The sequence below is a fragment of the Acartia tonsa genome, chromosome 3 (assembly GCF_053477335.1).
Source record: "Acartia tonsa isolate MP-2025a chromosome 3, ASM5347733v1, whole genome shotgun sequence".
Lineage (NCBI taxonomy): Eukaryota > Metazoa > Arthropoda > Copepoda > Calanoida > Acartiidae > Acartia > Acartia tonsa.
In genome coordinates, this window is record NC_137262.1 from 38,885,516 (window position 1) to 38,912,197 (window position 26,682).

The window sequence follows — 26,682 nt, forward strand, 5'->3', positions numbered from 1 at the left end:
TTTTTACTTTTTGCTCCCTTAGCAAAATTGGTTGGTTTAATCAAAATTATTGGACTTTTTTTAAGATTAATTTTAAAATATCAGATAATATTAAATACCTTCTATAGGATATTTATCTTTCGGGAGTCAGAAGTAACTTTTTTTCTAAATTTGGCATTGGTTATGTAAATGGTAAAAGTAGAGTAAAATATAGTATGATAAATTACAAAAAAAATACAAAAAGTATTATTTAGCAAGGGGAATGAAAAAAGTTTTTCTCTTCCTAATTTAGGGTCAGATGTTTTTGAAAATTGAGGAAATGTCATCTTATTTAAATGAATGATAAATTTCCTGAACGAAAATTTCCCCATATTTCTATCCTAATATTTTATTTGAAGCATTCATTCTCTCTCTTCCTATTATATACTATTTGACTAAAGTTAGCAAAATTATAGCAATTATATACTAGACACGCTGAGCTGGCTGGGGTAATTTAAATTCCCCGTAGAATGAACGGATGTAAGTATCACATACCACGAAATTGGAATTTGCATATCCCCCAAAGTCAGGGATTTGATGGATATCACAAAATATTTAAATCTAAACATATCATATTATTCTTTTTTGATTTGCGAATCTGTTACAGAATGCTAATATTATGTGATGAGATACCTAATAAAATGGACGATTATTCATTTCTTTTAGTGGAAAAGCTTGGGACAGATATATTTTCCCCTTTTCCCTGACATCCTGAAATTCCTAGTGAAGTTGTCCACTTCATAATCAAGACACCGTGAATTGAATATCCTATACTATCTACACTCTAAATATTACAATTAATGAAATTTCCCAGATTTTGTTTGATTTATTTCGCGGATTTTTAGCCTTGTTAAACATATGATTTATTTGACACATTTTCTAGTATAATTTACAGCTTTTATTAGATTTTTATAAAAAGTATATTTCAGATTTCAAACAGTTAGAACCCTATCTTGATTTAAACATTGATAGACTTCATTAGTATATTGATTAACATGCATAAATGCTTATCTTTAATCATCTTGAACGACAATCTCTCAATCCAAATATTTCAGGAAATACTCAATTCAAATTGGGCTCATTATGTCATCTATTATCATTAATAATAATTCTTAATAACTCAATTTTATTTCAGCTAGGTTTACAGATTTTCTTTAAAAATGAATTTTGAAACTAATTGTTATAAAATTTTATTTCATTCATAATCTTTTGTCTTATTGCTGCCAGGTTTCTGTTGTGTCCCCATGACTCCGGCTGGAGGGAGTAGTTCCTCTACCACCCCACCCTCACCCACTCCGCCCCCGTCCCTAGTCTCATGTACGCCCACCCGCGCCCCGGCACAAACCGCCGCCAAAATCCAACAATTTTTGTCTAGGCATGAAAACAAAAAATCGGACAGAGTGTTTAAAAGTTTTTTTTTCTGTTTAATGACGAAGAAACAAGTTAGGATGTTTATTCCACTAGTCCCCAACGTTTTTTAATAACTTTTAGTGAATTTTGTTTCATTAAGTTGAGTGTCCAAACGTTTCAACCACTAATTGTAATCTACAGAAGGGGTAATTTTTTGTATCATTATTGAGGAAATACATCGGCCATGGTCTTATCACTGGAGATCCCTGCGAAGAAACAATATGCTATTCAAAAGTCTGAAAAATGTAACTTTAATTTGCATTAAATATTTTGTAAGCATTTTAAAATTGTAACAAAACTTAATTTGTGCTCTGCACTGGCTGCACTTCACAGGATCTGTAAGATGCAACGTGTTGATTATTTCCATTAGGAATTAAATTACATTTTCAATCATGATATTGCATAATTTTTAACTACTTTTGCAATAACTTGTTTAAAAGGCATATTTTTGTATGGATACACAAAGAAGTAAATTTGTTATGTAATAACAATAAAAGGAATATTTACTCATGTTTTCCTTATGTATATTTGTTTGAAAAATGTATATTAAATACAAGTTCTGGCAGACATGTAAATTCCTAGCTGTAAAATTAAATTCTAAAGTGTCTTGTGTTTGTCTTTACATTACTGATTCAATTTTATACACTGGCTTTGGCAATTTTAAACAAAGGGTTTATATTAAATTTATACTTTATGGGTCATTTTTGATATTTTATTAGAAAAATAATTTAAACAACTTCAGTATGCATTTGTATTAAAAGATATATTAGGCCTCATTTTTAAAATAAATGCTTTAATGTACCTAAAAACTCATTTCAGTTAATATCAAACGGCCTTCTTGCTGCCATAAATATTATAAAAGAATCTATTTATCTTTGAAAAGACCCTAATGTCCTAACCCCATTTCTTGCCTCTCTATAGCAGACTACTTTGGGCTTGGTACAAAAAAAAATGTTTGAAAAAAAGCCCGCGGCATCCTGCACGTAGTATACACTCATACTTAGTTTTAATTTATTCCACAACAATATACAGGGAATGCCAAGATTTGTAACTGATGCCCAAATTAATTGTTGCATTCTCTCTCTCTCTCTGCTCTCATAACTTTTAGACAGGGTAGTAAGTGGTTCAACTTTTGGTTTAATTATTTGTCTAGGATAGTCTGCTTTGGTTTAATAAACTTTCAAGCCATATATATATCTCCTACACTTAAAATCTAGTTCAACGAAAAGTTTAATATATTTTGTAAAATATTAATAGGATTATTTAATTTTTTTAATGAAAATTTAATTTTGCTAGTTAATTTGTTTAACTTAGTCAAAACATTTTTATCATAATTATATTGAAAAGAAGGTACAGAAAAGTTTGCAATTAGTTGTATATTAATATTGGGAGAATGGAGATTTTTATTATTTTATGTGCCATTGTCCTCTCTCTTCCTGGTTTCTACCATATCTGGTATCTTGACCAATTAATCAGTGACTGCAGGACTTACTATTTCAAGGTTTAATTTTACCAGGGATCTTAAAGGATAAGACAATGGATGATAAACTGATATACTCTCCTCATTATAATTAACAAAATATTATTGGTTGAACAGTTTATACACTCCAAATTTGCACTCAAGTTATCAAAATTCGTTAAAGGTACTCAAAGTTTTTGAGCCAACGAACATGGTTACCAGTGAAATTTAAAGTCAAAAAGCCCCTTCCTTCCTGAATTTTACATAACCTGCCATATATACCCATTTTTTTATATAGGAATGAACAAATTAATTTTCTTAGATGTAAATAAGTTAATAATCCAAAACAATTCTGAAGTATTTTTGAGAAATAAGTAAGATTACAAGAACAAGATTAAAGCCATTAGACCTTTTCTTTATTACTTCTATATAACAATCTTATTCTTAATTTGGATTTTAAAAAAGTTAGAATTTCAGTTATAATTGTTTGTTTCTTTAAACAAACCACCGACATAACGAATTTGTCGAATGTGTGTATTATCAACATTCATCAAGCCCCCAATCTCTTGCATATATACCATATGCTTAAAATATACATCAGTTTTATATTTTTGACTTAATTTAGGTTTATTAGAATGTATTCTAATTACTAGCTTTATTCTAAAAATTCCTCAGTGTTTTTTTTTTAAGGCTAAGATTAAAATTAAAATAGCTCATATTTCAGCTTAAAGCAAATTGAGTCTAAAATTAATTACATTAAGCCAAGTTCTGAAAGGTTTTCATGCACTAAAACTAAAACCTAAAAATTAGGTCAGGATTAAATTACAAATATCGGAGACGGCACAAAAGTTTGGATGATATTTTCACCCCAACAGAAACGGATAAATACCTCAGGAGTGTGTTGCTCCCCCTCACCAACTAATTTAATTAATAAAAAATCCTCGAATAAATTTGAAAAAAAAAATCATCTAAATTGAAATAGTTACAGACAAAGAATTGCCTTTTGTAGATAAACTTTGTCGATTTTTATAGGTTTGTAAAGTTTTCCAATTATCTAATTAATTTTCTCTGTCTCTTTCTTTAAATTTTCACAAAACAAAAGTTTATTTGCTAACAAAAAGCTTTCTGTTTTATGTCTAATTTAAAACAAGAAGGGTGAAAAATATTCCTTATTTAATAAGAAAAAAGTAGATAAAGGGCATACAAGAAATAAATGGAAAAAGAATAATCTAAATCTTCTGAAAATTGTTATTCTTTACAATTAATTTAATTAAATGATAATCTATATTTTACAGTGTACAATAAGTCACTTTTAACGTAAGAATATACCCAAATTCAAAAGCAGCTGCGCTTTAAAAAAAATTGAAATGGTGACGGGGAAAAACTAATGCAGAGAGCGGCGCAAAAATATCCTGGCAAGCCTAGAAACTGGAGACTGTACTTGTTCTCATGTCTCCAGCTCTATAGATACAACCTCCAGGTTCACATGCAACCATTAATCATCAACACGCTAGACAGACAAGGAGGGTGCACTATCCCCCGCCCCCTCCCCTCATTCACCCATCTATTTTCTTATCCCCATTCTTTAGTCTTGTTTAAAAGGACACACATTTAATTTGGGATGTTAATTTAGATTTACGGCCAATCAAATTTTCTTTGGGAATTATAAGGATGTCTCAAAATGTTTTATTTTGGATTAAATTTTTTTTATCTATGGACAACTGTGTTTCAAGAAATAAATCAAAGACCTGGAGTGTCCTTTTCTACTCTCCATTTTCATTTATAAAAACTCGTTAGACAACATGCATAACATCATTTAAGTGCTCAACATACCATGATATGAAAGATTATTTTATCATTTTCGTTTATAAACGCTTTCCTTTTTATAGATGAGAAATTATTACATAACGAGCATCTTACAAATAATTATTTTGTCTCGCAAGTTTTCGGTCAGTCAAAATTACAGAACTTTTAGACATCTCACTGAAAACATTTTTGCCATGCATAAATACGAAACAGTTTGTATAAAACTATATTTACTGGCGGGAAAGTTGGAGGGAAAACAATTTTTCTATAAGATATAAATCCCTGACCTCAATAATGCATTAATACTAAAAAGCTGCATTTCTCATATGAACACATTTTGATTGATTTTGTCTGGTTATCTCGTGTATATCAGAATTCTCAGCCCTTACTTTCCCAAAGAATATTTCTGGAAGGGATATTTCACTTTAAGAGAAAATTATAATGTTACTAATTTTTCTGCATGCATTTTCAGAAGTATATTTTATTTTTTTATATAAAAAACTTTTTAGACGCAATTATGATGAATTAAAATGATATTTTTACATAGTTACTCAATCGTCTTCCGAAAAAATATCTTTAACCCGCCGAAAATTAGGTAGACTATTGTATTATCTGTTGAGTGGTATCTTGCCTCTAGACAAACTAGGAACCAATGAGTGGGAATTTGATTCTTAGAAATACAAATAGAAATAAAATATTCTAGGATTAATTTGTATTATTTTGCCCCTGTGGGACCAGAGGCCTGGGCCAGCAAAGAAGGTATTAAGCTTTGGACATATTTACAAGGATATGTCTATGCAAGAAAAATACAATTTTGTACTATAAGTATACATACTTTGCAGAAGAACAATTTATTTTTAAACACCATGGCCCTTATCCTTTACAATATTAATGTTTTGTTTGTCATCATTTTAAAGATTGAGAACTAATACTTTTTTCCTCCGTAGGCATGTCCTTGTCCCTAGAAAGGATTTGCATAATATTTTTCAGCATCATTCAATCAAAGAGGGGGACAGGGGGAGTGAGGTTTAAAAGTGAATGTTGTAAGCTTTTCTTACAGATGTCCCTGGGGGTACTTTTCTTTACAATTACCAGCGGACTTGCATCAAATTCAATTTTCTTTAGCTTAGTGTTTTGAGGGATGCTGACTTGCAAAATAAAATAATATCCAGGTTTTGCATTTTTTTTCAACACAAAAATAGAATTAAACCCCACCAAACATAAATAATTTAGTTTTTTAATGAAGTTCCCCATCTCTGATTGTTTGAAGTATTTTGTAAGCAAGACTAAGGAATGCAGTCTTGGTTGACAAAATGTATAAAGATGCAGCAAAAGAAAATACATATATATTTATATAAATCCACAATGTTATTTATATGGTGATATTTAAAAAAAAAACAAATTGGTCTGTCGGTGTATAAACGTTGTATGTGATGCAGTCAGGCTTCATGTCCCTGCCAACGGCTAAAATCCAGCAAGCCGCGTTCCTCTACAGACTGTTACACCAAACTCCCTCCCTCCCGACCCCTGTCACAAAATGGTATTCATACTGACTTGACTACTGATAAAAATGGTGATGCTGTGAATGATGATATTAGTACTGATTTAGCTGATGGTGCTAGTGAGATTAATAAGGATAACAAAAGGAATATAAATGTAATGAAACTTAAGGTATTTAAGACAGAGGATTTAAAAATTGTCTAGCACTGGCCTATCACTATGTCTTTAATATGACTTAAATTTTTCGAAAAATGACATTTAAAAAATATCATTGCATTTTGTTAACAGTAATGGTACAATTCCTCACAAGAATGTGGGGAATGGAGGTATTCACTCTAAATCCAATGGAGGTATCATTTCAAAACAAACCAACGGCGGTTTCCCCAGTCCAAAGTTAAATGGCTCCGCCCACCACCACAAACCTTTCTCAATAGCCTGGTCCCCGTCTGTTACAGCTGGACTAGAGTCGAGACTCGAACCCGGGGCCAATTTTATCAATTCTGTCTCAGGATTGAAGCATAATAATTCAAAGTTAACAGATTCATTTGCTGGTGTGCCAAATTGTCAGAGCTATTATTTCGCCCATACTTGCTCTCATCAAGGAAAGATAAATGTATTTCTGAGTAGTGCAGCTACTATTCAACTAGTTTGTCCGTATGACCTATTTACTTCCATATAAACATTAATGTTAAAACCCATATAGAAAAAATACTCATTAAAGTATTATTCATCTTATTGTACTTAAAAAATTTCATTTTTTGCAATCTGAGTATTGTTTGCATGGTCATAATTTGTCCTTGTTATGATAGAATTTACGTATTGCATACGATCATTCTGAAGAGATGTGCCAATTTTTTTATCGAAATGAAATAATGAAAATGAAATAATGTTGCATTGTGCTTTACAAAATGTGTGTGTGTTTATTAGCTTACCTTTTAAACACTATGTATTTGTAAATTTTGTCTGTAATTTATATAGTTTTGGTTAACAAACATAAATCATTTAGTATCAAAGAGCAAAACTTATCTTTTATTGTCAGTGTGCCAAAGTCTTCCACGTAGTAAGCTGGGCGGCGGTGGACCCATGTATGGAAAATCTGTGAAATTTGTTGGCGTACCTGCTAGTCCTGGCGCTAGCTCTCAGGACCTTCACATCAATACTGTACCTGATAATAATCAGTCTGATAAAAATAGAGGAAATTCAAAAATTAATACTTAGATTCTCATTATTTACTTCCTAAAGAATAAGATAGCATGTTTAATTGCTTAAAAAACAAAAACTAATTTTAATTCTTATTCGAATTGAATCTAAGTTTAAATATTGATTTGTAGATGAACTGATAATGAATAAACTAAAAGAGGATTCAATGGATTTAAATCATAGAACTAAGGAATATTTCTCAATTGTCTATTATTTCATAATATTTAAAGAAAGTTTATTTAATACAAATCTACCCTAGCTTTCATTACAGTTTTTTCTTATACTTCTAATTTTAAAATTCAACATTTGAATTTGATTTACACTCATTCTAATTTAAACATTTCTTTTGACAATTGATTGCCAATTTTATAAAGAATTGGATTTTAAATCTACAATCCAACCCTTACTCCACTTTGCCCCGTGCCGGCGGCGCTTTTGGCCCTTTCACCGGAAAACTGGAGGCCACAGCCAGCCTTATGCAGGCTGTAACTTCCAACAGCCTTCTCCGCTTCCCTGCCACGTCCTCCACCCTAACCGGCTCCATAATGGCCGCCGGGTTTATGTTGGATCCTGGAGGTAACCTATTGCCCATGCCAGCCCTTCCCACGCCTTCACCTGTGACCAGTGAGAACCAATGCTCCATCTGCTCTCATCCATCGTGTACAGGTGGCTCTGCTTGCCTCCTTTCTTTTTGTTCTTGTTATTTTATGTTGTACCTCCATTTTCTTCAGTTATTGCTCGTTGTTATATCCTGATTTCATTTAGTTTTTGTCTCTTATGGACTATTTTGCCTGTATACCTTCAATTTTGTTGCCATTGGTTATCCGCTTGTTTTTTCATTGTCAATATCCCCTTTAGTTTAGCGTTCATTTTGGTTTGATGAATGTATCCTTATTTGTTTTCATTATTATGCATTTAATTTTAGGTTCAAACTAATTAAGTTCATTTTCAGTATTGCAATATTCAAAAAATAAATGTGTTTTGTAATTTGTTAGTATTAGTTAGTATCTATTTATAATTAAAATTGTCAAGCATAAATCATTTAACATTAAAAAAAAAATTTTAAGTGCATGCTATCATTGATAATTTGTTATGTAATAACATTTTTGCTTACTTGCTGTTTAAAAGAGAACAGATTGCATGCATTGTGTATTTCAGTATCATAATACGATGGCCTTTAAATGGTCAAAACACTAACAATTTTTAATTACCTATGCTGTTTTGAGAAGAAAAAAAATGTAAGTGACATGTACAGTAAAAAAGAAAATGGAGCTAAAAAAAATAATGACTTACCCTTTCTATCTATTCTTAATTTTGGAATATTGGGGGGGGGGGGGGGAACTGCTCTGGATAATTAGTAACAAGGACAAATGTTAAACAATTTTAATCTAGTTCATTTATATATTGTTTGTGTAGATTAGAACTTGGATTTTACCCTAAAACATTTGAAAGGACATCTAAGAGTACAGACTTAAGGAGGATAAAACTAGAAAAAACATAAAAACATGATCTAATTAAATCAATTTAAATCGACGAATTTCTGTCCCAATCCCCGATAATTACTTGCATTCCACCCAAGCTTTACACAGCCAAAATTTCACCCATTTTTTCCACAACATAGTGCTTTTATAATTGGTTTAGATAACCCCTAGCTAGGTAGGGTTTATCATAAATAAGTTGCATTTCTACATGAATATATATATATTTATATTTCTGATAATTTTATAAATATGTGAATTTTATTTAATAATAAAAACTCACTCATATATAAAACTGATTTCCGTGTCTAATGTAGAAATGGCAACAAAAAAACATTACGTAGTTAAAAGCGGAATGCATTTTTCTTATATAATAACTAGTCAATTCTTCTTAAAATTATCTACATTTTCAATTACATACATAAAAATTGCATAGACTAAAAATCCCCCCCCCCCTCCCCCTCCATCCAAAAATTGTGGTAAGTTGTAAAGTTATTCCTAAGTTATCTCTCCTAATAGTGATGTAAAATAAGTAATTCCTTCCTTATCACTGACAATGGATTAAGAGTTGATAATTTATACATGTTTAGTTGTTGAAATTATTTTGTTATCAAATGAATGAAGTTAATATTGATAATATTATTATTTTTGGTATCATTATTTTTCATCCTATTTTATAATTTTAGTTATTTTTCAATTTATTCAAACATACTATATACCTACCATACCATACATTTTATGTAAATTTGATCAATCACTAGTCTAAAAAGGCATTAGTATTAACCATAAATCCTAAGAAATATAAAAAAATAGATACCTATTAATGAAACAAAAATAAGAAGAAAATATTAAATTTTTCATCAAGATGTATGTTCCTTTTATTTCTGGTTACATTATGCCACATTTACCCCGTTTATTGGATCACCAACAGACAATATTATTTTCTGCCCAATTAGACCAAGTCCCGGGCACACAAAACAAAAATTACAGCTGGGAATTTGTGTAGATTTATTTTTGCTTTAGTGGCTAACAAAATATTCCCTTTGATGGATCTTTTCTTTTCTAAATACAATATTTTCTTTGACGTTAATACATTTTTTTCAAGCCAGTCAATATAAGACTGAAATAAATCATATTATTTCGCTGTTTGGTACTTTTCGGTTCGATATTTGTATTCACTTAAGAATATATTAGTCCTATCATAACCCATACTGAATTAGAGACAAAATATTGTTCTAATCTTTGCACTGACAAGTTACAAATGTTATGACATTTTCTTAGCTTCTCTTTACCTTCAAGTCCAGACCCTACATTTACAGATTTGTTCAGGGTGACCAGAAAAAAAGTACCTAAATAAAAAAAAATGCTAATTTAGTACTTTTTCACATTGTATCTGCATTTCTTATATCTGCAATGCTATTAGAAATTTAATCGAATTTTTCTATGTTTTTATTTTAAAATGTTTGTTCTTTTTTTGCGGTCACCCTGCACCAAACATTGTGTAAAGTTCAAATCATTGAACAACTTTTTAAGACAAATCAAAAGGACTTTACAACACAGCAGCAAAGTATTACATCCATATATCCAAGACCTACTTTAGTTATATTATTTTGTTAGCATGTATCTGTTATAGTTTTAGTTTAGTTCATGTTTTTAACAGATATTTTGTTTTAGATGACCGTCCGTTCTTCACGCGAGATCCGGGTCAACTCAAAGGAGAGAAGATACAGGTAGGAATTTGTTTTTAATTAACTAAACTTGGATTTTTAAAAATCAATTTTAAGTTTTTGGTTTTATCCATTGATCTCTTTTATAAAGTTCTCCATTTTTTAAATTTAAGTCATGGGAGGGGAACGGCTTTTTCGCGGTTCCCCTAAATGCTGATGACACAGCTGCTAGTTACCAGTAAAGCATTACAGCTAATAAAGTAATTCTAGTATTTTTTCAAACTTTCCTAATGTTGTTAACTGTAAAATTATGTACAAAGCATCTGATTACTGAAATGAAATGCATTAGAGATTAAAATATAAATACCATTTTAGTGTATATTTAGTATAGTGTATAATGTGCATCCTTTTATCAAAAAATAGCAAAACCTAATTCTAAATCCATTCTTTGGCTAATGGTTTGATAATGAAAAATACAAGAATGAATTATTTGAAACAGCGCCCCTCAATATAAAGAAAGAAAAAATAATCCAGTTAGTTTAGAGCCTTTTTTGGTATAATTCTTTAATGTTTAGTTTATAAGTTTAAAATTTCAAAAACCTTTACTCCTATGTGGTTTAAGATATTATAGAAAATTACAAGGACACACTGACAGACAAGGTTGAAATGAATGATAGCGTAGCTGCGCTCCCTAAAAAATGCATTAATCAATTAAGGCAAGCAACCATAACCTTGGATCTTTCTTTCTCAATGGTATTAATGCAGTGTTGGATTCTCATTTACACAAATATATTAATCTCTTTGCAGGATTTTAGAGAGAGAAAAAATTTCCCACATTTTTTGCAAGTTTTGTAAAGCTGCCTTTTGTATTTAAGCATTTTTATGAAAAATGCCAATCATAAAACTATATTTCCCTTTATTTTTGTTATACTATCAGGGCTCGTCAGCTGTGTGCAAGCCTGAGTGAAATTGTCAAATTATAACATTAAAATTCAGCTAGATATTAAACCTCTTCCTAAACAGACTATCCTTTTATTTGAATGGCACTTAAGCATGTTCAAGTTTGAGGCCAAACCGCGGCTGCCGAGCCCTGTATACTATCTATTTTTTCTTAATGAAGCAACAGTGCAACCTTTTGCATTCTTAATCATTGGATGATTAATAATGAGCAACCATAGAATAATTCCATAGGTTAATGAGGTATCATAATTTTAAGGAATAGACAATGTTTGTTAATAAAAAGTCATATCTTTATAATAAAAAAAATTTTAATGTGTAGAATAAGCTACCTGAAATTGTATCTATAGTTTTATCTGACATGCATCCAACCTCACCTAATCTATCTATGATACAGGAAATATTGAAAATAAACAAAATATTTGCATTTCATTCTTTGCTAAACAACAACTTTATTCCACGAACCAAAATGTGGAACATTTTGTAGAGTAATCATTCTTGTTGTTGAAAATATTTTTTTTTAAATTAACAAATACTTTCATTGTCAGCTATGCTACAAAGTCAAACAAATAAAGTCTATCACATTTCTATTTTGATTGTCCCTTTCAAAGAAAAGCATTGTTTTTAAAACCATCTTCAACCCTTTCATGACAAATCTTAACATATTTGTCTAATGGAACTTCATGAAAAAATTTGACGCAAATAATATTGACGAAATGGCACAAAATAAATGCAACGCGATCCTTTGATGCTTAAGTACACTTTTACATCCTAATGGATCTGAAAATAAAACAAGATCAGTATTTTTCAAAATATTATATTTGGCACTTTTTTGACAAGCTTTAAGATTGGGTATTATAGAATTGCTTTGCTATACAAAATGTTAACATTTAAAAACCTTTTAGTGGTAATTTGTGCCACACACATTTTCCTCTCTTCACACCTGACTTTTTATTCAACTTAGCTTAGATCTGCAATTTTAAATGGTGCTAATCCATCTAAAAGGCGCAATGGATAACTTTTAAGGCCACAAAAAAACATTTGACCTCATTGCGAATTTGGTGCATTTTGTAAAAAAAATTGTGAAGTTTGTTATAGTGCCTAAATTTACTGTAAATTTAAGGAATAAAAGTATATTGGATAATCCTTCATCAATTTTTTTATATTTGAATTTCTTTTGGCATACCTATATCCCTCAAATAGCAAACTAAGGCTGAAAATAATTTCAAAGAAAACGCTATAAGTATAAAACCAAATTAATTTTAAGCTTTCTAAGTTCACTATACTAGCTCAAGAGCAATTAAATTGAACAATACTCAAGGAAACCGACAATTCTAATAAAATTATAAGCATGACAGTATTTATTTTTAAGAAAATAAGTATTCTTGAGGGTTCGAGTAATTTAAGACAAGAATTAAATATTTTTTTTATGAGTTAGCGAACATATTTGCTCTTGTGCATTTCCTTATTCAATATTATACAATAGGGAAGCTAAAATACACAGAGCATAAAAAAGAAAAATTCTTGTTTTAAAAATTTGACTGATTTTTCGCTTGACAAAACACACTGCTACACACAGACTAAATTACACTTCCTTGGAAAAAAAGAAATGAAACACCACTTCAAAGATTTATAAATTCAGTGGGTAGAAAAATGTTCAAATATTTCTTTGCTCTAAATATATTGTTATATATTTGTAATGCAATACGTTTAAGCTGTAGTATTATCTCTTGTATTTTTAAAGAAAAAAGGCAATTATTATTTCAAGCTGTTTGACAATATAGCTTATTTTGATTTGATATGATGTTTTTATTTAGGCCGCACTAGTCAAAAGCAGCCGTGGCCTAGGGTTCACCATAGCCAAAATGGTGACTATACCTTCATTCATTTTTGGGTCAATAGCTTGAAATAATGATTTGCCTTTTACTTGTCATCTCAGTTTATCAACATAATTCTGACTAAGCTAAAATAAAAATAATTTTATCGAGGTTTCGTGAATTATTAATTGAAATTTAATTTACAAAAATTGCTTTTTTGTTTTTATGCATTTCTTTTTTTTTGCAAATATTTAAACATATTTCAATTCAGGTTGTTTTTAATGATTATTACTTTAGTGATAGCAACTAAAAATAATATTATTTTCAGGCCAAACTAGTCAAATCCAGCCGTGGCCTGGGCTTCACCATTGTCGGAGGAGACGACTCAGAGGAAGAGTTTCTACAAATCAAATCTGTTGTAGCCAACGGTCCTGCCTGGCTGGATGGCAGGCTTAAGACAGGTTAGATCAGCTTTACATTACCCTGGCCTCAACCACTCTTTAATCAATGGGGGGGGGGGGGTTATGATGAATGCTCCTCAGCTAGAGGACTAAATTTAAAAAAAAGATATTTCAAACTATAAGCGAGTTACAGTCATATTTCGCTTCCTTCACACTTTTATTTAAACATTTCATGTTAAAACTTTCAATATTAGGCTTTTTGTCGTTGTTATGATTTAGTTTTTTTTTGATCATACCTATTAATTTAATAATTGAAATTTAATGTTTTTGAATTTTCAGGAGATGTGTTGGTCTACGTGAATGGTACCTGTGTTCTCGGCTTCACCCACCACGACATGGTCACCATGTTCCAGAACATCAACCCGGGTGAGGTCGTCAAACTTGAGGTGTGTCGCGGCTACCCCCTGCCCTTCGACCCAGACGACCCCAACACAGAGATTGTTACGACGGTGGCCGTCAATTCGCCGGATCAGAGCGATTGGTCGGCGGGCATGAACAGCAAACGCGAGCTGGATTCAACCGCGTCAATGCCTGATTTATGGCGCAATCAGTCCGGTCAAGAGGACAGATTGCGGCCGGGCAGTGCTGATCTGCTAATGGACAATAGCGGTGGGCCGCACGTAAACGGACTAAACGAGTCGGGTGGTGATAATATGGATGATCCTAACCCCGACCGCGTGACTATACCAATAGTAAAGGGCGGCATGGGTTTCGGCTTCACGATAGCCGACAGTGCGTACGGCCAAAAAGTGAAAAAGATATTGGACCGGCCCAGGTGTAAAAGTTTACAGGAGGGTGATATTTTAGTTGAAATAGATGATATCAATGTACAGAATATGAATCATAATAATGTGGTTCAAGTGTTAAAAGACTGCCCCAGGGGACAAGAGGCTGCTATCACGATACAGCGTGGCTATAGCCTCAACCTGTCAAAGAATAAATTCAAGAAGAAGAGCGAGGACGGGGGAGGACTGCGGCCCAAGTCTGGCTTTCTTTTCCGGTCAAAAACACCGACCGCTGAATTGTACGCAACGCAAGAAAAGGAGGTTATGCCGATCCGGCCGAAAACTCCGATTGTCGACACGCGAAACATGTCTCAAAAGTCTTGGCCCGACTCTAATCAGAATATTCAATCCTCACCCTTTCAACGTAACGATCTCTCCCGAGCCTCACTTGGAGTGGGCGGCGGCATGCGGCCAGGCGTTGGTGGTGGACCACACCATCATCATCAGGCCAACAACTCTTTTGACATGTTGGCCGACCAAATGGGAACTATTGGCTTAAAACAGGGAAATCCCAGATCGCATTCGCCTGGTCGTGAATTAGATCAATTTGGCAGTGGTGGTGGTCAGTATAACAACTATCAACATCAGAACGGCTACATCCCCAACGGCTACGACTCTGGCTACGGGTATTCTGGCTATCATAACGGCGGCGGGCCCGGCGCAGCCACTACAAATGATTATCTAGCACAGGTTAGCGGGGCCGGTATGGGCTACAGTCCGAACGGCAACACAACCGCTACAACAACCACAACGGCGGGAAGTGGCAGCAGCTACAGAGCCGGATCTTTGCCGCGCCCACGTAAAGACTCCACGACAAATTTTGACCCAGCCGCCTGGGGTCAGAGCAGTCGACCGCCAACGTCGGCGGCTGGAGGCGGTGGAGATCTGGAGATGGTTGTGATCTTGAGGCGACATGATTCTGGATTTGGATTCAGGATTGTCGGAGGCACAGAGGAAGGCTCACAGGTAAACATTATTACATTTTTAATTTAATTTAATTCAAATCCACGTACACCTTGATGTTAAAATTTATTTCTTACCTACAGATATCTAATGATAAATATTATTTAATTTCCATTGAAAGATGTCTATGAAGCTACAGCTTAACCTCATTTTCTTACATAAAAGTTTCATAATAAAGAGGAAAATTTTGAATTCATCTTTTAAAACTCACGCAACCTTTACAATCCTTCTTCCTACTTGCTCCGAGTTCTGTGTAAAGTTTATAAAAGTTTGTAAATCCATTCTCTTGGATGTTGCAACTTAAAATGTTAAGTTTCTGTGTAAATCTTGCATTTACTCACACAAGGACGCAGTTTTGAAGAGTAGGATGGGATAGGGACACAAAATGGAAGGTTTAAGACCCTAAAATGAAGCCCTGCTTTGAATTATAAAGCATTTTACAACACCTTATTAGGATTATTATTCAAGAGTGTAAGAGTTTACTTTAATTAAATGAATGTTGTAATATCGCTGATATTCTTCTGGACATTATTGTCCTTGTTTTATTTCCACATCTGGAATGGAAGTTGAAACACAGATTTTACAACCTTAGCAACTTTGTAATTCTTATGTAAGGTTTACATTTCTGGTTTATATTTATTATGAAACAGCTTTTTGTACCTTATTTAAGGTCCCTTTTTAAGGATACATAATTTAAATATTTGAATATCAAAAATAACGCTTCACCCCCATATATATTTTGTAAAAATACTTTACAGAACTAATTTCATTTCATTTTCAGGTATCCATTGGCCACATTGTACCTGGCGGTGCGGCTGACATGGACGGACGGCTGTTCTCCGGCGACGAGATTGTTGCCGTGGACAACCAGTCTGTTGTGGGCGCCTCGCACCACGTCGTGGTCGGGATGATGGGCAGCGCGGCACAGAGAGGGCAGGTCCAGCTTACTATTAGGAGAAGGCAATATCAAGGTAAAATTTTCTAGGATTTAATTTTCTCATTTTTTTATATATTAATAGTGAAATTTTAAGATAAAAAGTTAAAATTCTAATATCTATTGAAGGTTTCGTGATTATTTAGTTTTCTAACTTTATCCAATTATACATTTAAACCTAACCTAGCTATTAATTTCAGAAGGCTACCCCGAGGGCTACCCTTACGACGTGACCGTGTCCCGGCTTGAAAACGAAGGATTTGGATTTGTGATAATTTCCAGCGTGTCTAGGGCTGGCTCCACCATTGGCCGGATAATTCCAGGTATAACTTATGATTGGATTTCGTAGGGATTGATAAGACAATGTACGATAAATTAAGGCACATATATAGCCCTTCTGTATGACTATATTAAAATTATTTGTTGAAAAGTTTGAACACTGTCTGTTTAGACCCAACAAATTAAGAATAAATAAAGGTACCCTATATTTCTAAGCAAGCAAATTAGCTAGTTATTATGGCATTATGTTATAGATTAGCTCTAATTTACTTATTTGAAATTATTTATATTTAACATTTATTATTCAGGGTCACCTGCTGAACGATGCGGTCGGTTACACGTTGGCGACCGAATTCTGGCGGTCAACCATGTTGATATCAACTCCTTACACCACGAGAAGATCATCAACATTATCAAGGAGAGTGGATACAGTGTCACATTAACTGTTGGTCCACCTTTAGGTAAGCTCAGTTTTTTTCGTGGATTTTTTTTCAAAAAAAATTATAAAAAAATGTTTTTTAGCAATTTGAATTGCAAAACTAGTATGTAATCAGTACTGCAAATGTTTTTAGCATGTCCTATGTTTTCCTAATTTTTCGTATTTTTAGATATCTCTTGTCATATTCTGATATTTATAATATTTTCAGACGATACCTCAAGCACAGCCTCAACTTCTCACAGGGTAAGTCAAAATAAAAGCATGCTTCAGTTGGTTGTTAATAGGGATTTTTTTTAAAAATCATCCTTAAAGTTCATAAATTATTTTTTTAATTCACTGTTTTAACAGGATGTTTTTTAAAATAAATCCCTCGATAATTTACCATCTAGATTATTAAAAGTTTAAAAATAAAATATAAATTGAATTTCTATTTTTTTAAATAATAGGTAATAATTGTGTTTTTTAATCTTATAAAAAAATATTTCATTGACTTTATAGTGAAAAGGTTGTAGTCTTCTAAATCTATCCTTTCTTAATAAACTAAAATAGAAACTAATTCTGAATAATGAAATATCACTTTTTTCAACATTTGATAGTATAATGAATGAGTTTTTTTCTCATCCATAGAAAATTTAAATTATTCAGAATGAGTTTCTTTATTCTGACTTCTTCTCTTTCTTTGTTTTGTTTTGGTTTTTATTATTATTTTGTTGGCTTTTTGTTTGTTTGGGTTGCACTTTCTTTAGTTTTTGTTTTATTTTTTCCCATTTATTTATAGAACGTTTTTACAATCATTTTTAGGGGTTAACTTAAATGGGTGGGCAAGTTGTTCCTTGATTTTTAAAACATTTTTCTTGGGTCTTTGGAAAATGGCAAAGTTATAAAATTTTTTATTTGTAATAAGTATGGAATATGATTAAAGTCAAGGTATTAAGAATCCATTTTTTGTAGAATGAAAATGTATATTTCATCAATCTGTTCCTCTATTGTGTAAAAAAGAGGTTAATTACATAAAATTAATATTAATGAAAAATAAAATTAACCTACTAATCATCCATAATATGGTTAATACTGTTTGAACTAACAAAACTAACTTTACATAAAATAAACACTTACTAACTCTTCATTGACCTTCTATTAAACTCTCACTCACAGAGACAAAAGACTTTACCTGGATGATGTTTAAAAATAGCGCAGCTACTTTATACTTTATAGAACAGTGGCGTGTTATAGGGGGGTATAAACACCTCACTTAAAATTGAAATAGGAAAGGCCTGCCCCCCCCCCCCCCCCCCCAAATGGTTTCACAATCCTCTTGTGAATGTTGTCAAAAACTATATATTCTGAAATTTTAAATGTCATATCATGAAGGTTTCGTGATTTTGAAAATAATTCAAGAATTAAGAGGCCTTATTTTATTCTCATTTTTAGAGTTTGGTTAGTGCATACGAATTTAAAAATACGCTGCTTTTGACATAGACTAATGACTAAATACCTTATCAAAGACAATAATTTGCTCAGTAAATAGAGTTGTCTAACTTAGTAAAATGATGTTATAATAACTGCTGTAATATGTGCAGAGTTCAAACAGTTCGATGTTGACCGGGTGGGCTAGGCCAGTGCAGCCCCCTGCAGACTCTTTAGCTTCTTCCTCCGTGTCCTCAATCAATTATAGGTATTTCTACTTGACTTTCATAAAAGGGTATTTCTACTTGACTTTCATAAAAGAAAAGTTGCCATAAATTATATCTATAATACAAAGTAGAACGATGTCTGTCTGTCCGTCTGTCCGTCTGTCCGTCTGTCTGTCCGTCTGAAGCTTAAGATCTCGGTAACCACTGAACCGAATGGGCTCTACTCTTCAGGGAATATACCTACTGGTCCTGTGGTGGTTTTAAGATATTTTCTTGAGGGGTGGGACACCCCTAACCCCCCCAAAAACAAAAAAATCCCTCCCTTAGGGGAGACTTCAACGTCAAATAAGGTGGTATCGTACATAAAAAATTAAATTTAACAAACAAAAACATTTAAAGTGCCACTAGAGGCCTCTAGGGGCGTAGCCGCTAGTATAAATATAAAGGGACAAAAAAATGTAAATTATTATTTTAAAAGTTCTAAAGGGATTATTTTGTACTTTTTATTTTATTTTTCCTAAGTTTTTTTATTTTTATTTATTTTATTTCAAAAGTTTTTCTGATATAAGTCGACTAATTACAAATTTGCGCGCTCTTAGATCTGCGGATGCTCGGGAAGTTACCCCCGGCTCTACCCATTCCCATTCGTCCCTCCGGGTGGGGCCCCACCACGCCCCGTCCCACCCGGGGGACCACCACCCCTACCACCCCAACGCACAAGCACCTCTGGCGGAGGGGGTGAAGGAAGAACCTCGCTATGACTATTACCAGCAGGTGACTGTCCACAACTTTTTTTTTGTTCATCCATTTTTTGCATTTTGGTCTGCCTTGGTAAAGAAAATCCCCAATTTCTAAATGTTGTATATAAGAATAATAAAATGTACTTCACTAATGTTACTTCATCATCGTTATATAGAACAATAATCATTACATAACACATAAAACATTTAACAACACGTTTAGACAGATGTAGATTTAAGAAAAAAATGTAAATATTCTGTGAGTTAAGTGCACTACTGGTCAAAATATGGTTTGGTAGCACTTTTGCTTTCAGCTAATAACATTTATTAACAAAAAATCATACTTTAATTTAAATTGCTTATTTTAACATATAATAATGTAGTTAGATGGTTCTTGCATGTATGTAAAACAAAAGGTCGCCTGCTCATTTTTTATATGTCTATAATTTCCTTACAAAAGGTATTTTGTCTGCCTTCAATTGATAAATTTTAGGTTTGTTTGTTTACTTTTCAAAAGGCGTTCAACTAAATACTAACTTTAAAGTTTACTTTAGAGCATTTTATCTTTTAAAAGAATTAGATCAAATATAAATTTACCTTTTAGATGTAATTCTTTCAGCACAGAATTTTAATTTTGTCCTGTTTTCAAATAGAATTTAATTGTCCAAATTTGAGCAATCCTAGCATTTTTAACCTGACAAATATTATTCGTTGTAATGCGCTGGTATTTGGATGAAATATATTTATTTTTACGAAAAAGAAAAATTAATTAAAAAACTTTGGGGACTAGTGTAATTGACAGCCCAATATCCTCTCCCTCCCTAAAGAAATATGTCTGGGGGATAAAGAATTAGATTTTTATTTGGGTCTTATCCCTATATCCCTGACATAATTGAATTTTCAGAATTGCGGGTAAATATTAGATTAGCCTAACTTTGTATCTAATTATGGTGTAGTTAGTAGGTAATTTGTTAGCTATCAATCAACAGCATGGTATTTATAATCTTTATTAGTTTAATTCTATATCTAATTAAAGCACAATATTTTAATAAGCACCTAAGAGCATGTTATATAATCGTTTACTAAATGTTTTTACTTCTAAACTAATTGAAAATTGCAAAAACAAAAAGTTACCAAATCAGGAAACTTTTTTTGGAACTTTTAAAATCTTTCTTTTAATAGCATGTTATCAAAATTCGCGCGGATTTCATAATTTTACTCATGAGCATTATAAAATAAATTCGCGGATTTCTGTTTTTACTTCGGAAGATTTGTCTAATTTGTTCAATGATGTTCAGGAGGACCAAGAGGTGGGTGCCCACCTAGGTGAAGAGGATCAATACTTTGCTGTCGAGCTGGCCAGGGGCAACAGGGGCTTTGGGTTCAGTATCCGCGGGGGCAGGGAGTTCCATAGTATGCCCCTGTTTGTACTCAGGATGGCCGTTGATGGTGAGTTTGCCTTTAGATTTAATATAATTAAGAAATATTTTGGAAGGGAAAACTGTACCTTAAAATTTTTTTAGTTCTCGAAAGAGAAAGAAGACTTTTTATAACAGTTGTTAATGTTTTTAGGTCCTGCAGCCGCCGACGGCCGTCTACGAGTTGGCGACCAGCTAATCGAGATTAACGGTCAGTCAACGCGCAATATGACACACGCCGAGGCCATTGAGACCATCAAAAACCGCGGTGCAACCGTCAGGTTGCTCGTCAAACGGGGCAAAGCTCCACCACCTGCTATTCTAGGTAACCTTGATAAACATTTTTAATAAGCAGCTAGTCCACAGCTAGGGTGCGTGTGTGTACTTTTGCTGATAATTTCTACTTTATACAGACTATATGTCGTTTGCTTGTTATTGCTGTATAAACATTGCAATTGGACATAATTGTAATCACTTTAATTTATTTCAAATAGAATTTAAATACAAAAAGATTGCATACTTACAATGAAATGTTAGGTTTAGAAAAAAGCAAATTATATTAACCTTTTTAACTTTTCTTTTTTTGATTAGTTTGCCCTAATTATAATTTGATTTTTAATTTCAGATCAGATGAACATGACCCCAAGTTCTGTAACCCCTCTGCCTCTAACACGACCAGTCAGTTCTCTATCTCAGCCAGCTGGCAGCCAGCAGCAGTATCCTGGTGGCAGCCAGCACTACCAGCAGAACAGCCAGTCCTCCTACACAATGAACCAGTCAGCAAACTACAACAATAATTCTCAAAATTTCTCTATGAACAGTTCAAGCAACATGAACTATTCCATAAATAATTCTCAGTCTGCCGGCCCCTACATGGGAGGCCCTAACGGCAACGGCGGTCCCTACTCGCCGCCTGGCGGCGGTAACAACGTTCCACCTCCGTCAGGAAGCGGCAACGGGCCTGAACAACCAGTGTCACATTCGTCGCCCCGTTACCCGCCCCAACAGCAGGGGTACATGCAGCAACCTTACTGGGGGTACCACCAACAGTCTGTGGAGTAATTAATCCTAATTAAAATCCACCAGACTCTCAATACAACACATGTATTAAACACAGTGCCACATAACAGTGATGTTTAGTTACACACCCCCCTGAAGATAAACTTTATTACCCGGATACCTGGTAGTTTGTAAGTCTGATTTATTATTGTTTAAAGTCTTTGCCGCTGGTCTATCCTGTCATATTTATTTTTTATTCGAATATTTTCATTAATTTAAGTTATTATTTCAATACTTGTTTTATTATTGAAGTACTTATAAACAGAGGCCTTTACTTAGTGTCTTATAATAATTTTCAACATTGGGAGATTTTTTTCTAAAAAATAAAAATCTTAACCATCGCGTGATGTAATCTCATTTTCTTTCATTCATTTTACAAAATCTTTACATAAAAAATTGCAGGCTATAATCTATAAGAAACTTATTTTTGTGTCTATTTAAAAAAGCTATGGTCTGATAAAAATGATCATTTTTGTCACAAAATTTTGAACAATGCACTGCTATAATAATTATGTTATATATTTTATTATTAAATAATTGCTATGATTGTTTGTTTTTATTATTGAATAATAATTTCTAGATTATTTAATTTCTCACAGTACAAATGTGTTGATTTAGCTAGGATTTTAATATTATTTACAGTTATATTAAACTATATAAGGTTCTCCTGTTAAATTATAAAATTGTTTAGAAAATGTATATAACACAATTTTATATTATTCTAAATTGGATCAAAATTAGATTAGAGCAGGAGCCTTTATATAAAAATATAAAATTGTTGATGTATAAAATTGTGTACATAAGTTTGTACAGTTTGTAAAGTTTTAAAGTTCTATCTATATTATTATTATTATTTTATTAAAATTATTATCATATAAAAATGATTGCAAGACCTCGTGATAAATATTATCTAATGTTAACAATCATAATCTTACAAAAAACCGCCAAATATTTATTTTCATTAAATTCTGAGAGTAATACTGTTATAAATAATAATAATAAAACTGCTAGTAATAAATTGGTCGCAATAAAGAAAAAGTTAATTGTTGAAATTTTTGTTTCTATTATATGACAATTATATTTTTGATGAAAAAATTATGACTTGGGTTTAAATATCTTTTGTAAGGCATATTTTATATGCATTTAATGTAAGGGATTTCTATTTTATTTTTAATAACAAAATTTAAAAATCTAAGAAATAGAACTCCTACTTTTACTCATATATTGATACTCTCTCTCTTCAGATAAAAATATTATGAACCCATTAAATTGTTGAAATAAAGAATTATGATCAATTTAGTTCTTTTTTATCCTTATGTAAAAGTAACAGGATTTGTGTGTCTGTACCGAATGATCTCGCTTACAGCCGAACCAATATGGTTCTCCTTTACATGCAACGTAGCTCTATGGTTATGACTATTTTGGGGTAGGGTACAACTATACGACCAAGATAAAGGGTGAGCAAAAAAAAATGCGTACCTTTTTAAAATTGAAATTGCGCGGCTTGTGTTAATAGTAGAAAAATGTAACGCATATCGTTAGAACCGTTAGGAAGTCTATTTTTTGGAAATATAAAAACGATTCCTATGCTACGTATAGGTTAGGAGCTATGTGGTAAAATGTCCCAACTGGCTTAAAACTTGACTTGCGAGTAAATCATTAAAGATTAAATTAAAAGGTATGCAAATAAAAATATGTACATTTTAAAAATTCTAAATGCTCAGCTTGTGTTAATAGTAGAAAAACGTTATGCATACCATTAGAACCGCTATGAAGTATATTTTTTGGAAATATAAAAACGATTCCTGTGCTATGTATAATTTATGAGCTATGTGGTAGAATGTGCCCACTGAATTAAAACTTGACTTGCGAGTAAATCATTAAAGATTAAATTTTTCCACTTTTCTCACATTTATCAATACAGCTCCTAAACTAAAAATAGCACAAAAATCGTTCTTATATTTCCAAAAAATAGAGCTTATGACGGTTCTAACGATATACATAGCATTTTTCTACTATTCACACAAGCCGAGCAGTTTGAATTTTAAAAATGTCCGCATTTTTGCACACACTTTTTTTTCTCTTTAATGATTTACTCTCAAGTCAAGTTTTAATTCAGTTGGGACATTCTTCTACGTAGCTCCTAAACTATAAGATGCACAGTAATGGTTCTTATATTTCCAAAAAATAGACTTCATAGTGGTTCTAACGATATGCATAACGTTTTTCTACTATTAACACAAGCCGTGCAATCTCAACTTTAAAAAGGTACATGTTTTTTTGTATGCTTTAATCTTTAATGATTTACTCGCAAGTCAAGTTATAAGCCAGTTGGGACATTTTACCACATAGCTCCTGAACTATACGTAGCACAGGAATCATTTTTATATTTCCAAAAAATAGATTTCCTAACGGTTCTAACGATATGCGTTACATTTTTCTACTATTAACACAAGCCGCGCAATTTCAATTTTAAAAAGGTACGCATTTTTTTTGCTCACCCTTTAAATCACCCCATGACTTCCCTAAATGGCGTAATTTACTTGTTTACCTCTTTCACCAATTAAACAAATTTTGTCATTCGTTTGTACCTGAGGACCTCTAAAACAATGGTGTACAAAACGTTTTTTTGTGTGAAACCCTTTATGACATCCTGCTCCTTTTTTACCAAATATTTATTCGGATTTAATTTTTTCCGCATTAAGATGCCTCGTAAAGGGCTAGACACTAAACAGATCATTTTCAAGTTTTCACGGATTATCTGTGTTCTTTCTGGGCAGGTTTTATTACACTTTTTGGTGATCTGAATTGACAACGCATGTAGAAAAGTAGAGGTATTTAAACTTGTTAATTAAACACATAGGACAAATTTGAGTTAAAGCAGAGTTCAAACGGTTATTTAGTTAAATAATTGGCAGTGAAAATGTAAATTTTTTTTTTTTGTAGATTGCAAGTTAAAGAGGTTAGTGTTCACTTCTCTTAGTTAAAAAACTTGCAATTTATTTATTTTTTACAGAATTTGCAAACATCAAGTACATGTCCTTCAATGGTTGATAAAATTCCAAATGTTTCTTTTTAAGCATTAAAATTGGAACTGCATTTTTGCAAATGGATTGAGAATAAAACATATGGGTGTACGTAATGGAGTGGAAAACAACAAGGATAACAACAGCCATGAAAGCAGAGCAGAATCTTTTTTTTTAAACTAAGAGCAGCTATCGAGGTAATAATGAGCTGATCAATCTTTTAAACTTTGTATGTATATAGTCAATATGTTAATGTCATGTTAGTAAAATTGTCTTAGAAATCATCAAGCAAAGTTTAAAATAGATAGGATGACTCCTCCATCCTAAAGTTGCGCTCATAATGGTAATAAGAATACGATTTAATAGTTATTTCTTTCATCGTATTATAAACCGCTTTCCGCGGATATATAAATGTACAATTATTAGATTAAAACCAGTTTTTTAGCCCCAAGGTGCCGAAGCCACGGGCTAAAAAAAATGGTTTTAATCTTATGATTGTACATTTCTATATTCGTAGAAAGCGGTTTATAATACGATGCTAGACATAGTTTTTTTCGTATTGATGAGAACTGGTTCCTGTCCACCGGATTCGAATGAATACGAGAAAATTGATTAATGTTTAAAGATGTTTTGCTCTTAATGGATGATATGTTCTTATGTTTATACGTTAATTCTGTTATTGGATAAATTGGTGTAGTAAGGGAATTTAATGCATAGTGCACCTATAGATGTTAAGGTATATTATGCAAATAAGTTTTTTTTTTTAAACATTCAAAAAGGCAATTTCTTCAATTCAAAGGTCTAAAATTGATGACCAATGATAGATAATTTAAAGTCGACTAAGGGTTGATTGTAAACCCGCGACTGTGGCATAATGTTCTACAAATTGTCAGAAATGTAATAGGATCGAATCTCTGCTCAAAACCGCGTCATATCCAAAGACGTTTAAATGGTTAGGTATTATTGCTGATATGCCAGGTGTGCTATAGATTAGGGGGAATGCCTTGGCTCAACACAAGAGCAAATCATTAGTTAGAACTTATATACAAAGGTCGTGCAATCAAAGTGTTGGTTGTAGGGCGTTTGATCTTGTAATCATCTATTCATACAATCTTTTTTTTAACGAAGGAGAAAAAAATAGTTAGGTAGTATGTCAACGTAGGTAAATATTTAGTTTTACAACCCTAGTAAATAAACAAACAATGATATCATAATATTTGATTATCTAATAATATCTCTGATTTGGAAACCTAATTTAAAAATGTTAATTATTAAGCAATTAAAACCACACACCCTCACTGCCAAGCCAAGGAGTTAAGTAATGGTATTCTAATATATTACAAATATGTATATTGTAGTGCATTTTTCTAACAGGGATAAAATATAAATTTTTTTATAATAGTGGACATCAGTCCCTAAAAACGTACTTCACAATTCAGTATTGAGATAACAGGCTTTGTAACTAGAATCTAGGGGATAACTAGAGATATCCTTATAATTAAGTAACAGGATGTGTATATGTCTGTTTGTTTGTACCGAAGGATCTTACTAACCGCAGAACCGATCGGGTTCTCCTTAACAGGGTAGCTTCTCATAGGTCCTTGGAAGGTTTATAACTTTTTTGGAGGAAGG

The 26,682-nt window shown here is 32.4% G+C and overlaps 1 protein-coding gene across 25 annotated transcripts in view; it reads left to right on the forward strand.

The window, feature by feature from the left end:
- The window catches only part of Magi (membrane associated guanylate kinase, WW and PDZ domain containing protein magi), a 278,759-nt gene extending 255,440 nt beyond the window's left edge, over positions 1-23,319 (forward strand). For 10 of the 25 annotated variants that reach the window (XM_080153870.1, XM_080153875.1, XM_080153880.1 and 7 more), the window contains 13 exons: positions 10,546-10,601; positions 13,313-13,363; positions 13,641-13,773; positions 14,053-15,524; positions 16,303-16,492; positions 16,656-16,778; positions 17,043-17,195; positions 17,382-17,416; positions 18,754-18,848; positions 19,407-19,581; positions 20,846-20,996; positions 21,120-21,290; positions 21,591-23,319. In XM_080153870.1, coding sequence (XP_080009996.1) covers positions 10,546-10,601; positions 13,313-13,363; positions 13,641-13,773; positions 14,053-15,524; positions 16,303-16,492; positions 16,656-16,778; positions 17,043-17,195; positions 17,382-17,416; positions 18,754-18,848; positions 19,407-19,581; positions 20,846-20,996; positions 21,120-21,290; positions 21,591-22,027 — 3,242 coding nt within the window. In that variant the 3' untranslated portion in view covers positions 22,028-23,319. Of the gene's footprint in view, positions 1-10,545; positions 10,602-13,312; positions 13,364-13,640; positions 13,774-14,052; positions 15,525-16,302; positions 16,493-16,655; positions 16,779-17,042; positions 17,196-17,381; positions 17,417-18,124; positions 18,175-18,753; positions 18,849-19,406; positions 19,582-20,845; positions 20,997-21,119; positions 21,291-21,590 lie in introns of all 25 variants that reach the window. The other 15 variants (XM_080153874.1, XM_080153871.1, XM_080153859.1 and 12 more) reach the window with 6 other exon arrangements.
- The last annotated feature ends 3,363 nt before the right edge of the window (positions 23,320-26,682 follow it).